General features: G+C 42.1%; 1 protein-coding gene across 2 annotated transcripts in view; it reads right to left on the bottom strand.

Moving 5' to 3' along the window:
- Positions 1–4,139: 4,139 nt before the first annotated feature.
- Dsg3 (desmoglein 3) overlaps positions 4,140–14,006 on the bottom strand; it is a 36,707-nt gene continuing 26,840 nt past the window's right edge. For both annotated transcript variants that reach the window (XM_085700086.2, XM_085700087.2), the window contains 4 exons: positions 11,415–11,560; positions 11,087–11,150; positions 8,463–8,692; positions 4,140–7,431 (listed from right to left, as the gene is read on the bottom strand). In XM_085700086.2, the coding sequence (XP_085556212.2) occupies positions 6,568–7,431; positions 8,463–8,692; positions 11,087–11,150; positions 11,415–11,560 (1,304 nt within the window). In that variant the 3' untranslated portion in view covers positions 4,140–6,567. The remainder of the gene's footprint in view (positions 7,432–8,462; positions 8,693–11,086; positions 11,151–11,414; positions 11,561–14,006) is intronic.

The following is a 14,006-nucleotide window of genomic DNA, read 5'->3' on the forward strand; positions in this document are numbered from 1 at the left end:
TGTCAGACCTTTGGAATGAGTCACATGGGTTTCATGCAAATTCAGCTACAATAGAGGGGAGCCTGACAACAAAAACTTGTTTTGATTAATTTTCCAATGGGTATGTAGGAGAAAGAAAGTCTGCCATTATTTTTATTTCTTAATGTTGGGATTAGAGCTGTCATCTAAATTAATTGGTTAATTGGATGTCAAGTGAACAGGTTAAGCAGAGCAGTATTTCAGGGAAGCCTTGGAGTTAAACAGACAGAAATCCATATGAGGCTGTATGTGAAGAACTCTGTGGTCACTAAGAGCAGGTGAGTTTCCATTGGTTAGCCCTGTGAGACAATCAGCCTGTCTCAGAATTTTTAGTAGATGCTGTGGTGTTTTCAAAGGAAATGGTCTCTAAAGGGAGTGGCAATATTTGGAGGAGGTGTGTCCTTGTTGGAGGAAGTGGGTCATTGTGGGGGTGTGCTTTGAGGTCTCCTATGCTCAAGCTGTGCCCAGTGTGGAACACAGTTCACTTCCTGTTTTCTCCAGATCACGATGTAGAACTCTAAGCTCCTTCAGCAGCACCATGTCTGCCTGTAAGCCTTCATGTCCTGCCATGATGATAATGGACCAAACCTCTGAAACTGTAAGCAAGCCCTATTAAATGTTTTCCTTTATAAGGGTTGCCATGGTTATGGTGTCTCTTCACAGCAGTAGAAACCCTAACTAAGACATCATCTTAAGAACAAAGTAAAAACATGCAGCAGAGGATGATTGTTGTCCTAGAAAAGATACCCTGAGTTTCAGTTTAGAATTTGGCAGGATATTGAAAATGACCACTTTCTCCCAATAGAAGATAGTCAAATCTGATTTCTTTTTATTGTTTTGTTTTAAAAATTTTATTTATTTATTATGTATACAGTGTTCTGACTGCATGTTTGCCTGTGGGCAAGAAAAGAGCACTGTATCTCATTACTGATGGTTGTGAGCCACCGTGTGGTTGTTGGGAATTGAACTCAGGACATTTGGAAGCGCAGCCAGTGCTCTTAACCACAGAGGCATCTCTCCAGCCCTCTGATTTCTTTTATTTCTCAGTCTCTAGCAGCATTAAACCAATTAGTCAGAATGGGAGATCTGAGTTCTAGGTGTTTATTCACACAGAGAGGGTCCTACACAGACAGATAGCAAATATATGATCTATTTGGTTTTTGCTTTGTTTTGTTTTTTGAAACAAGCTCTCTATTTATAGCTCTGGCTGTCTTGGAACTCACTGTTTAGACTCTGTAGACCAGGCTGGTCTCGAACTCACAGAGATCCACCTGCCTCTGTCTTCTGAATCCTGGATTAAAGGTGTGTGCCGTCACTCCTAATGTATGCATTTGTTTTGAGGCAGAGTTTCATGCTCAGATTGGCCTAAATTCAATCTGTAGCTGAGGGTAGCTCGTTCTTAAATGAGCCACCAATCAGCAAGTCATTCCCCAGATTTGGTTTGAGCATATGCATAAAAAAGGCTATTACCTCCACCCAAAGCCACTTGGCCTGGGCAAGTGCAAATGAACCCTGAGCCCATGGCACTGGGTGGTTGGGCATCATCATGGTGAAGGGGTACAGGGTGGGAAAATGGGAGATTGAGGCAGGAGGGTTCATGTGCTAGGGAGAGAGACAGATCTGGAAAGGCTATTGTGGTAAGGAATGGTCCAGTGTGGGTGGACCATGGTGATGTCTGGGCTTGGGCTGCTGCCAAGGGACATGTCTGGGTCCATGGCCCTGTTGTGGCCTGTAGTCTGGGCTGACAGGTGAGGTCATATGAGTCTTTAAGAATCAAGCTGCTGCGGGGGCCATACAGATCTGGGTGGCCTGTGCTGCCACCTGGGGCCATGGTGATGTCAGGACATGAACTATGGTGGAGGGCTATGTCTGCGTCCCTGGCCCTACCACAGCCAGGGCTCAGCAAGAAGCTTAAAAAGAATTAATATAAACATTAAAAAAAAAAGGAAACTGCTGAAAAACGTAAAAAGAAACTGCTGAGGAAGAAGAAGAGAAGGAGGAAAAGGAGGAGGAGGAGGTCATGGCAGGGCAGCAGTGACACATGCCTTTAATCCTAGCCCTCAGGTGTCAGAGAACTCAGATCTCTGACTTCAAGACCTGTTAGATCTACAGAGTGAATTCCAGGATATCCAGGCTACATAGAGAAACCCTGTCTCAAAAAAAAAAAAAACAAAAACAAAAAAAAAACAAAAACCCAAAACAAAACAAATAAAAACAAAAAAAACAAAGACAAACAACTTTCCCTAAACAAACAAAAACCCCAAAAGACTGTGGATCAGATGGTATCAGTGGTTTGAGATTCTGTAGGGCAGGCAGTCAGCATGTCTAACTTAGAGTTTGTCTTAAACATTTTGCATGCAAATATAGCTTTTCCTCATTACTTACTTTGTCCCAAATCTATTTCATGACTACAAGAACCAGATGAGGTACAGGTGGTTATTATCCATAATAATAGTTCGTAGACATTAAGCAGCTCGCTATGAGTTTGAATCCTAGTAGCTTGTCCCCAAAGTCTGAACTGTTGTTAATAAGAAACTCAAAACACACATGGACGAAAACTGAAACTATTTTTAAGTTTATCTTTTGTTAATCATTAAAACAGTTATTTCTGATTGATTAGAAGGGATAAGATTTCAAATTTTTCTCTACATTCTTCCCATAGCAATTTAACTTTATGAAAATTTTAGTGGACTTTCTTTGAACAACTCGTTTCCTGTCCTTAGCAATGTCTCCGGATTGCTTCTACAGCGGATAAATCTTTGGTTAATCAGAGTTGGTGAAGGTGGCCATTGCAGGCATCCGCAGGCAGGAGAAGCCCTGGGAGAGTTTTGGCCGACAGAATAGGTCTGCGGTTACCTTGGCGATGTATTTGTTGTTAGTCTGCTTCACTGAAAGGCAAGTCCAAGACCAGCATAAAAGAAGACAGCGGCAGGGATCTAAGATTGTGTCTCTATAAAGAACAGCAAGGATCTTTGTTTGTTTGTTTGTTTTTAACAAACAGGGCTGGAAAAGTCACTCTGGACTTGAAGCACTTCCTGCTCTTGCAGAGGACCCCAGTTCACGACCACTTGTAGCCTAGCTTCAGAGGATCAGCCACCCTTCTGTGGCTCTGCAGGTACTGTGCTTATGTGCATATATGCACACACGGATGAATAATTAAAATAAAGATAAAATCTTAAGGATAACTTGGATGTCAGCTTATAACCATAGAGGTGGCTTCTGAGGAAAAATTGTGACTTTCTAGCAGCCGTGAAGATAGGAGAGATGTGTTTTAGAACCTAATTTAGAATAGTTTTGAAGGGACAGGGAATGTCAGCCTCATCAGTAATAAGATCTGGTCAAACACAGACTCTTGATGATATCTATCTAAATGAAGTTAAGTGGAAAATCTAGAGTCTTCTTCTTCTTCTTCTTCTTCTTCTTCTTCTTCTTCTTCTTCTTCTTCTTCTTCTTCTTCTTCTTCTTCTTCTTCTTCTTCTTCTTTTCCTTCTCCTTCTTCTTCTTCTACAGATCTCGCCTCAAGTTTATTTGTAAAAGCAGCATAAGGTCCTGATCATCTGCAAATACTGTATAGATATTCAAACCAGTCCATCTGTCTTCACATTGGCAGACTGAGACCATTTTATGGGACATTCACAGAGGTCTGGGCCCCTTTGGGAGCCTGAGATGGAGCTGAGGCCTCTGCCTTGGTTTGAATCTTTGGCTTTGTTATTTGGAGCCTACGACCCCTGGCCATGTAGCTTCTAATTCGCCTCCCAAGCTTGGTGTGAGCAATGAAGATGAGATGGCTGAGTTTGCAGCTGGGGACCTTTGACATTTGACATCTGTCTGTCTGTCACATTGACAGTTTTATTGTAACAGTTTTACACTACCTGCTTTATTTGTTTGTGTGTTTGTTTGTTGTGTGGGGGACATGCATGAGCCATAGTGTGCATGTAGAGACCAGAGGGAAACTTTTGGGAGTGACTCTCTCTTCCACCATGTAGGTCCCAGGAATCAAACTCAAGTTGTCAGAATTGAGTGCTAGCACTTCACCCACTCAGTCATGCCACCAGCCTTGCTATGTGCTTTTTTGCATACTGCTTAAAATGTGTAGTATATGAAGTCAAAGGAGACTTAAATTTTCTACTTAAAACAATTTTTATTTTTAATAAAAAATACAGATACATTGTTATAAATGGAGAGAACTCCTAGACTGTTCCAAAGATCAATACATTTTCAAACTCAAACACACATTTAGATTTTCATCTATATAAACTTTACTACTGTGACCTGGATTCCTTTGCATTTTAATAACGCATCAAATATCCATTTTTGAGGCTATCTTTCTAACCTCCTTTTGTTTGAGACAAGGTCTCATGTAGCCAGGCTCGTTATGTGGCTGAGGATGACTTTGAACTTTTGATCTTACTGTTTCCATTCCCAAGTGCAGAGTTATAGGTATGTGCCTGGCTCTAAATCCCCATCTGATAAGTTGGGTTTAAGGGCTAAAGCTAGAGTGCTCTGAGAAACCCGAGTCCACCTCTGAACATTGAGTAAGGGCGGTCCTGATTGTTAGTCTAGCAGAGGCACAGACCAGCGTCTGTGCTCTGGATCAGAGCAAGTCCCTGGGCAGAAGCGAGGGGTGGGCTGCTCCATATGCTTCCCCTATGCTGGGCTGCTCCACATCCTGGGCTCATCTCACCCAGTACAGGTGAGCTGAAAGTCTTGTCTTGGAAAGGTGGGCTGCTTAAGCTTCTCAACCTGTTTATCCTAATACATACATTCCTGGGAACCACAATGCTAGCAATAGGGACAGGTCCTAGGGATAGTGACATTTGGGTGTTTGTTTCACCCAAATGAATATCCTTAGAATGTATTTACTTTTAGGGTTAAAACATAATTAATTAATATTCGGAGTCTGGAAAACATTTTAAAGCTTTCATCATGAAAAAAATATCTGATGTCTGCGGTGGTTCATGCCTACAGTCTCAGCACTCAGGCTAGCATGACTGCATAATGAGTTTCAGGACAGCCTTAGCTACAGCAAGACCCTGTCTCAAACAAAACAAAACAAAATAAAACGAACCAATCAACCAAAAACAAACATCAACAACGAAAATAAAAACCCAGAAAGGAAAACTGAAAGACCTGCTTTTCATGCAATATGAGATAACTGAGCTGGACCATGGCCTTGGAAAGATTCGGCGAAGACAGTAATGCTGAGAAGCAGGTGAGGTAGGGTGTTCTTTGTGGGCTGAAGGTTGGGGTCATGAATAACCAGACACGTCCTGAAGAACTGCATTACTGTTAGGGCAACTCTCATGAAATATGTTCTAGACCAGAGGTTCTCAACCTATGGGTACATGATCCCTTTTGGGGGCTGTTGTGACCCTTTCCCAGGGGTCACATTTCAGATACCCTGCACATCAGGTATTTACATTGCGACCCATTACGGCAGCAAAGGTACAGTTATAAAGTAGCAGCGAAAATAATGTCGCTGAGTTAAAGGGTTGCAGCCGAAGGAAGGCTGAGAACCGCTACTCCAAATGTTTGCTCACACAACATCCTCCCACTCAGCATTAATTGCTACAGCTGTCCAATTCTATTTCACTTGAAAATGGTTTCACTTTTTCTCCTAAGGTTCACGCATCTCACTGCCTGCTATTTCCATCCACGGCCCTTTTGGTTTAGAGAAGAAACCTCGCTTTCTCCTCCCACAAGCCCTGCTCGATGGTATTTGCACACCACACCTCATGTGCATCTGTGAGCCAGTCCTACTCGTTGGCACGTACACTAACGCTATTTTTTTTTTTAAGACTGGCACAGGCTTGGCTTTGGAGGCGTATCTATGAGGGAGCTTGTGTTTTCTGTATGAAGTTACGTTTCATGGACTAGCTTAAAATACATACAAAATATTATTTACATATACTAAACTTTCTTACGTGTTCTTTGCTACTTGTATTTTAAAACTGTCTTATTGTGAATACACACAGAATCTAGTTGCAGTAATTTAAACATGTTTACCCACAGCTCTGGGCTTGAGCAAAAGACATGCTTTGAGTTCTCTCACCAAGAAGACAAAACCCCTGAGCTGCATCCATTCCCTTGCCCCAAGCTGCCCTGAAAGCTTCACCATGCACCTCAGATTCCCACTGTTATTAATAATACTCTCATATCCTTATTAACGATGCCAGAAAGCTGACAGAGACAGGAACCTGAACTCCAAGAAGGAAGCCAATGTAGTAACCCACACTGCGTAGGGCTACAGCATCTTCTTTTGATGTTGATATTACAGAAACTGTAAAGATGCTTAGGAACACTCCCTACATAATATCTTAAGATTTTTTTTGAAAATATACAGGTTTACTTGTGCTTGAAAAAAAATCAGAGAATTAGAAATGCCAACAGACCTAGCTGGTGTATAAGAATATGTAAGTCAGAATCATGATCAGAGGTTATCCAGTAGGAGCCAAATTAGTCCAATACCACAAGCTTTGCTAGATTTTAAAAAGATATTTGGGTACAGATATCCAAATGTGGCCCGTATATTTTTCCAGTTTGCTTTGGTCATAGATGGGAACAGGTTTCTTTTGTGTAGAGCATGCTGTAGGAACCCCGCAGCTCTGTGGGAGCCACTATGCTGCCAGAGATACTAGGAAGGGGGCAAATCACTCTTTCTGTTACGGTGACATTCTGGGTGAGACGTGGGTCAGAGGTGGCAGTGGTGGGCTGCACAAGGGAACCCGAAGTTGCGTGAGTTTCTGTGAGCAAATAGTTACCAAGCTGTAGAGGGTCAGGGATGGCAATGGCAGGGTGGACAGACCCGGAAGTGAACAAAACAGAAGCATCCTGACTGCCAGGCAAAGTCTGGTGCCTTTGAGCACCCGACTGAGAGACCTCCAGACTGCCAGGCAAAGTTTGGTGCCTTTTGGAACCTGACTGAGGGACCTCCAGACTGCCAGGCAAAGTTTGGTGCCTTTTGGAACCTGACTGAGGGACCTCCAGACTGCCAGGCGAAGTCTGGTACCTTTGAGAACCTGACTGAGGGACCTCCAGACTGCCAGGCAAAGTCTGGTACCTTTGAGAACCCGACTGAGGGACTTCCAGACTGCCAGGCGAAGTCTGGTACCTGTTAGCACCTGACTGAGGGACTTCCGCAGGGCGAGCGCGGATGCCTGCCCCAGAACCGCTGTCTTTAGGGCCTGGCTTTGCCTGCTTGGCTTCGTCATCAATACCGAGACATATCTCTGCAAGCTTTTTAAATTTGGGACCAAGGGACTCCAAGAAGCTGTCATCTAGGTCATCTGGAATGAAGCTGCAGGAACTGAGGGTAGGCGAACAGGGGGCGCCATCCTCGCCTTCGTCATCGTAGATCAGCAAGCAGTCATTCACTTCCCGCTCATCCTCCTCCTCGGCGTAGGCAAACGATTTCTGAAGATGGAGAGAGGGGAAACAGACCTCACAAAGACCATCGAACTTACCCATAAAGCCCAAGGCTGGAGAGTGAACCCCCACATTAGGAAATCCCCACTAGTGATGAAAATGTTCTTCATATTTTAAATTTGGTTATTTTTTCCTTTGGATAGCTAAAATGTTTTCATTTATTTATTTTTATTGTTAGTATGTTTTAAATAAATGTTCAATAAAATAGGTTTATGACATTCTCATAAATATATATATATCCTTGATCTTTGATCATATTTAGACCTCTGCTTGCTCTTTCTTGTTCTCCCCTCCCTCCTGCTAGCCATTTTCCTTTTCCCAAACAGTCTGTCCTTGGTGTCTATGTGCTATATATGCATATATAGTTAAATTAGATTTTCCCAATGAGAGAAAGCAAGGGATGGCTTTTCTTCCTGTTACTGTCCCTTGTTCCCCTCCTCTCTCCTATTTTTTCCCTTCCCTTCCAAGAAGTCCCCCCCCCCCCTTTCGTGCCATAGGTAAAAGTAAATCTAGGTCCACATACTAGAGAAAGCAGGATATGGGTCTTTCTGAGTCTGGTTTCAGGAAATACTCTTTAATTAACATTTTTGTTTGGGGAATTGGCAATATGGCTGACAGTCCATCAAAGAGGCTAGCCTAGGCTTATGTGTTAGTTCTTGATTTCATCTGGATTTCAGTCTCCATAGCCATTGTATATACTGCCTAGAGTCTATCACTAGGGCTGATCGTTTTTTGTCTCGGGGACAGGTGGCTTTCTCAGCGTGCACTGAGACAGCTTTCACCCCGTGGGGACTTTGCATTAACTTTGTCCTGTTGTCTTGGTTTGTGAATTTGAACTACTGGCTCAATTTTGACAGTCACCAAAATTACCTGATTTATTTCGACAAGAGGAAGCTTTTCTTTCCTTGCATTGGAAAAAGTGTAGAAGAAATGAATCTCAAAACTAATGTGTACAATCAAGTAGCCAGATTTCCTATATAAATGAGATAACCCAGCCTGACAGTTTGCTACGCAGTTACCTGATTAAAGTAGGAGCCTAGGAAAGTCATGTTCACTGGCGCAGCAACGTAGTCCTTCAAGGTCCCTCCAGTGGAATGCCTCGTTCTCATCGTTCCTGAGTGACCCAAGGAACAGGGGCCAAGTGTCCCCGCAGCTCCTGATCCAGTAGCCACTCCCAGTTTGGTAGTCATTTCCATTCCCGAAACACCTTCCACCACTGTCCCTCCAGCATATGTGTTTGTACAGACTTCTAAAGGCAGAAGAGAGAGAGAGAGAGAGAGAGAGAGTTCTCTGATAGTCCATGTTGTGACTTCGTAAAAGCTCCCATGGGTGCATATGTATGTGTATGTTTGTGTGCAAGCATATGTATGTGTATGTTTGTGTGCACGCTCAGGGTTGTGCTCATGCCCATGTGGTATGTGTGCACATGTCAGACATGTTGGAGGTCAATCTTGTTGACCTTCAGGGCACCATCATCTCTTTTGGGCCCAGGTCTCTCACTGGTCTGGACCTTGTAGATTTAGCTAAACTCTCTGACAGTGAGACCCGGGGATCTGCCTCCCCTATTGCCCCAGCATGGCCACAATACTCAGCTTTCTCATGAATTCAGGGTCTCATGCTCACACAGCGAGCACTTAGCTGACTGAGCTCTTTCCAGTCCTTAAAGTTCTCTCATCTTTGATGGACAGTTGCCGTATAAAGCCGCAATGTGAGGAAAGTATGGTGGTGTGGCTGGGGAATAGCATCGCAGAAGGTTTCTGTGAGAGTAACAGGGAAGGGGCGTGGGCAGGTGGAACAGCCACAAAAACATGCCAGTCAGTTAGAGGAGGGTGCAAGGGAATTGGGTTATCAGTGGCAATAGCCAGAAACAAAAACGTGAAAAGAGAGTTGTCAGTGATCAGTCATCGAAAGCTTCCGAACACATGTACTCTTGGGTACAATGACACTGCAGTCAAGCAGCCATACCAGTACGGGAAATGAAGAGAGTCTCCATGATGTGGCTGTGCAAAGTAACAGATGGTATCCACGGGAAATTTAAAGAGTTATGATGTGTTTCCTATTTCTTTCATGTTACTCTTTCATAGATTATTTAAATCTATTTTTACTTTTTATCTGTGCATGTGTGAATGTGGGCACATGTGTATGGGTATCCACAGAAATCGCAACAGGCTATCAGATCCCCTGTGACTGGAATTCACAGGTGCTTGTTAACCACCCAGTGTAGGTACTGGGAATTGAACCCCAGTCCTTTGGAGTGCAAACAAGTACCCTAAACCACCGGACCAATTCCAAGTTCATCATGAGCTATATTTTACAGACAATTCTGAGTTTAGTTTTTGCTATATAATCATAGTGGGAGAAGCAAGTGAGTATTTGAGGAGCTGTTAAAGGCCGTCACATAACTGGAGATAACTTATGTAGATTTTTGCTAACTATAGAATTAAGAATAAAATCTCTGTGAGTGTCATATCTTATCACATGCTAGTTTACAGTGTGCTTCTGGTAACAAGACAGCATGATTGAAATTGTTACTCCGTAAGCCCAAAGAAATAACAGATCCACTTAAATGTCAGCTTTAGGCTTCATGCCCCATGGTGATTACATAGAACTAGGAACTAAACTCAAATCAGGAACACAGTTGATGCTGTTACACTAGGAAGAGGGACAGAATTGCAGATGTGCATACAGTGTACACACACACACACACACACACACACACACACACACACACACACACTCACATATGAGGCATGAACGCTCACACATGAGGCACAGATGTGCACACATAGAACTTGATGGGCAAACATAACCCGACCTGAACTAGCAATAGACAGAGTTGGTGGTAGGCACAGTTACTGCTTGAATTTTCATTTACAGTTTTCTAATACTGTAAAATAGTTCCTAATTAAAAGTTATTGATTAGTGGTTGGAGAGATGGCTCAGAGGTTAAGGGCTTGGCTGCTCTTCCAAAAGACAGGTTCTGTTCCTGGTACCCATATAGTGGCTCACAGCCATCTTTAACCCTGTTTCCAGGGGATCCTATACTCTCTTCTGACTCCTGTGGGCAACAGGCATGCAACTGATGCATAGACATACATGCAGGCAAAATACCTCTAAGCAAAATAAAACAAAAAATTAAAAATATTTTAAAGTTAGTAATTAGTTGATTGAGAGCTATAGTTGTTTCAATTCATTGAAATTTGGAAAATTTAAAAAAAGTCTTTAGATTTTTTCCAAACAGCGACATCAATGAATAAATTAACTCAGGGAGGGCAGACCAGTGCTGTGGACTTGGTTCAGACACAAAGAACTGTAAAGTCAGCTTCTAATCTCAGTGGTGATATCTCTCGTTATGTACACGAAAGTGCAATTATTGTTCATTTCTTAATTTTGCCTAGTTCCCCTCTAACCTGCCCTTACTTTCAAAGATACATTTCAAAAATAAATTCTAGTGACTTAGGAGGCTGAGGCAGGGGGATTTCAAGTTCAAGGACTGCCTGGACAAATTCGTGAGAGCCTGTCACAAAAGAGAAAACGTAAAAAAGGATGGGCTGTAGCTCAGTGTGTGCACTTGCTTAGCAGGCATGGCGCCCTGAGCTCAAATCCCAGTACAAATAAATAAACAAATTTGATGTCTACTCACCAGAACTTTCCATAAAATCTGCACCATTGGTTGTGATAGGAGGCACACAAATATTTGTCATTTCCTACAAATTATAAGACAAACACATATTTCAGTGCAATATAGATGAAGTGTGGCCCCCTTGTAAGTGATAACATTAAAATCCTTCTAGGAGTGTGGCCCTTTTTCGGACAGGACTTCTGTCCTAAAAGTTCCCATCCATGACGGTCCCAAACCTCCACTTAGGCTTAAGATGTCTCTTGAGTTCCCTCCATTTCCTTTCCTACTTAAGTATGAATCATTCCCCACTGCACGGCTGCAGTAACTGTCTTACAAACCGGATCCTCACCTTGTCTTCAGGCTGGGCTCCTTCGATTCCCCATTGATGGATTGTTCCTTCTGAACCATCAGGCACAGGAATAAAGCCACCTGTGGCGGCTCCTCCCCCAATGGGACCTGATCCACAGTCACAGGCCAGCAGCAGAAGTGGGGCCACTGGGCAGGAACAAGGATAACAAGAGAATGCTTGAATCCATTGGAAACTATTTGACATGGCAATTACATGTTACAAAGGCAATGCAATAATTCAAACATTAAAGGAGTATATTTACTGAATGCAAAATTAGTGTCTACAGAATACAATTTGGTAAGTTAAATGCAGTAATTTTCCACTGATCATGAGCTGTTGGAGGCCAGGCCATTTCTTGGAGGGTTTGTTCAATTTTGTAATTCCGTTATTATTATTATTATTATTATTATTATTATTATTATTATTATTATTATTATTATCATCATCATCATATTACTTGTTATTTATTATTATTATTTATTATAATGTTATTATTATTTGCTTCTGATGTTGTTATTATTGTTGTTGTTATTACTATTTATTGTACTTAAACTATTGTTTAAGTACAATAAATAGTACTATTTGTTGACTGTATCAGTTATGTCTAGCAAATATACACAAAACTATGATACCCCATAACCAGGATTTTAGGTGATTTTGATAATACTTAAGAATCTGATCTTTACTAAAGAGCAATTGACCAGCAAAGTGCAACAGAGATTAAAGACAGTTGAATCAATGGCTGTTAGTGCACGGTGTGTAATGCGCTGTGTGTGTGTGGACTGTAGGTGTGAGGTGCTGGGAACTGGAACCCAGGTTCTGGCAGAGCCTGTGCTCTTCACCTCAGATCGTCTCCCCAGTCCCCATCAGTGCACTTTTAATTGTGAACCAAGAGTCCTTAGCGTGGAGGGTCTTCCAGCCACTGTGCCATTCTTTCTGTTACGGGTAAGACATGTTCATTTAAAAGCATTTTTTTCATATGTATGGGTGTTTGGCCTGCATCTTTGTCTATGTACTGTGTGCCTGCCTGGTTCATGCAGAGACTGGAAGGCAGTGTCAGATTCCCTAGAACGGGAGTTACAGGCACTTGCTGGCTGCCATGTGGGTGCTGCAACTCAAATCCAGGTCCTCTGGAAGAGCAGCCAGGGCTCTTAGCTGTTGATCTACTTTCGAGCTCTGTTGTCACTGCCTCATCTCCATCTCTGCTCTGTCAAGGTCATATGAACCCTAAGGCTTGAACTGTCCGCTTAGAAGTGGTTCCCTGAAGGATTAGCAAACCCCGTCTCCAAATAAGACTAGCTAGGGTTTGAACTTTGGATGCATGGCTTTTCAGTTCTGTGATCCCGAGTTGTATGATCTAAGTCATCGATTCAAAGGGGAAACAACTGGTGCCTTCATCATGGTTGTCTGAGAGAGGGAAAAGACAGTAATGGATGCTAGGAAGACCTGCTAGTATTCTTAGAATGAACTACATAATTATGCAAGTCATATATTAGTATAAAATTATGTCAAGTTATAAAATAGATGGAATGTAGTTCATACAGTATATTGAATTTTAATATAATGCTTTTATGAATTGTATTTATCATTAAAATATTTTATTTTTAATAATGTGCATCTGTGAGTAAGTATGTACATGTGAGTGCACATGTCTCTGAAGGCCAGAAGAGGGTGTTGGGTCCACTAGAACTGGAACTATAGGCAGTTGTGAGCCATCCACTGTATGTACTGGGAACTGAATTCAGCTCTCCTAAGAGTTATGTGTTCAAGACCACTGAGCAATCTCTCAACCCCACAAACTGTATTGCTAAAGACGGTTGAAGTAGAATCTACATATACACCATGAAAAACTGTTTTTCCATTAATATTTTATGATGAAGTAATAAACTAAGGAATTATTGTGAATTTATTGAGGATCTCTTATCCGACTCCTTTAGAAGTTTCTCTAAAGAGAGGACTCTCACATTCACAGCGTCATTTCATTAATGAAATTTTGGTTAAAATGAAAATTCCAGAAATCTATCTACTGAATAAACTAAAATGCACATTTATTAAAAGACAGTAAGACATGTAGTTTCCCCTAAATGTCTTCCTATTATGTGTGAACATTAAAATGTTTTTTAAAGGTTTATTTTATGTATGAGTGTGCGCTACATGTGTGTCTGGGAGTTATGGGTGGGTGTGAGCCACCATGTGGGTGCTAGGAATTGAACCTGGGTCCTCTGAAAGTACTCCTAACTACCGAGCCACCTTTGCAGCCCAGGGGTGAACATTTTCAAGGGTGCACATGAGATAAGGGGTAAACTCTGATTTGAGGACTTGCTGGATTAAATAATACATTTTCAGGGCTCAAGTTCTGCTAACGTGGATCCTAGATGATCTCTCTGAGGTTATGTGACCAGCATTCTTTTGTTTTAGAACTGTAGTCGTGAGACTAGTATATGGGTCGGCGATGTATATGTACATCTTAGAAAGCCCATGCATATGAATAAAGGCATGGTCTTGACTGTGAACATAACTGACTGAATGTAGAGCATCTTTAGAATTTTTCCCTCACTCTTGTCCCCTACCCTCCACGTGTGGAATGTGCTT

The sequence above is a fragment of the Myodes glareolus genome, chromosome 13 (assembly GCF_982192425.1).
Source record: "Myodes glareolus chromosome 13, mMyoGla1.1, whole genome shotgun sequence".
Taxonomy (NCBI): Eukaryota; Metazoa; Chordata; class Mammalia; order Rodentia; family Cricetidae; genus Myodes; species Myodes glareolus.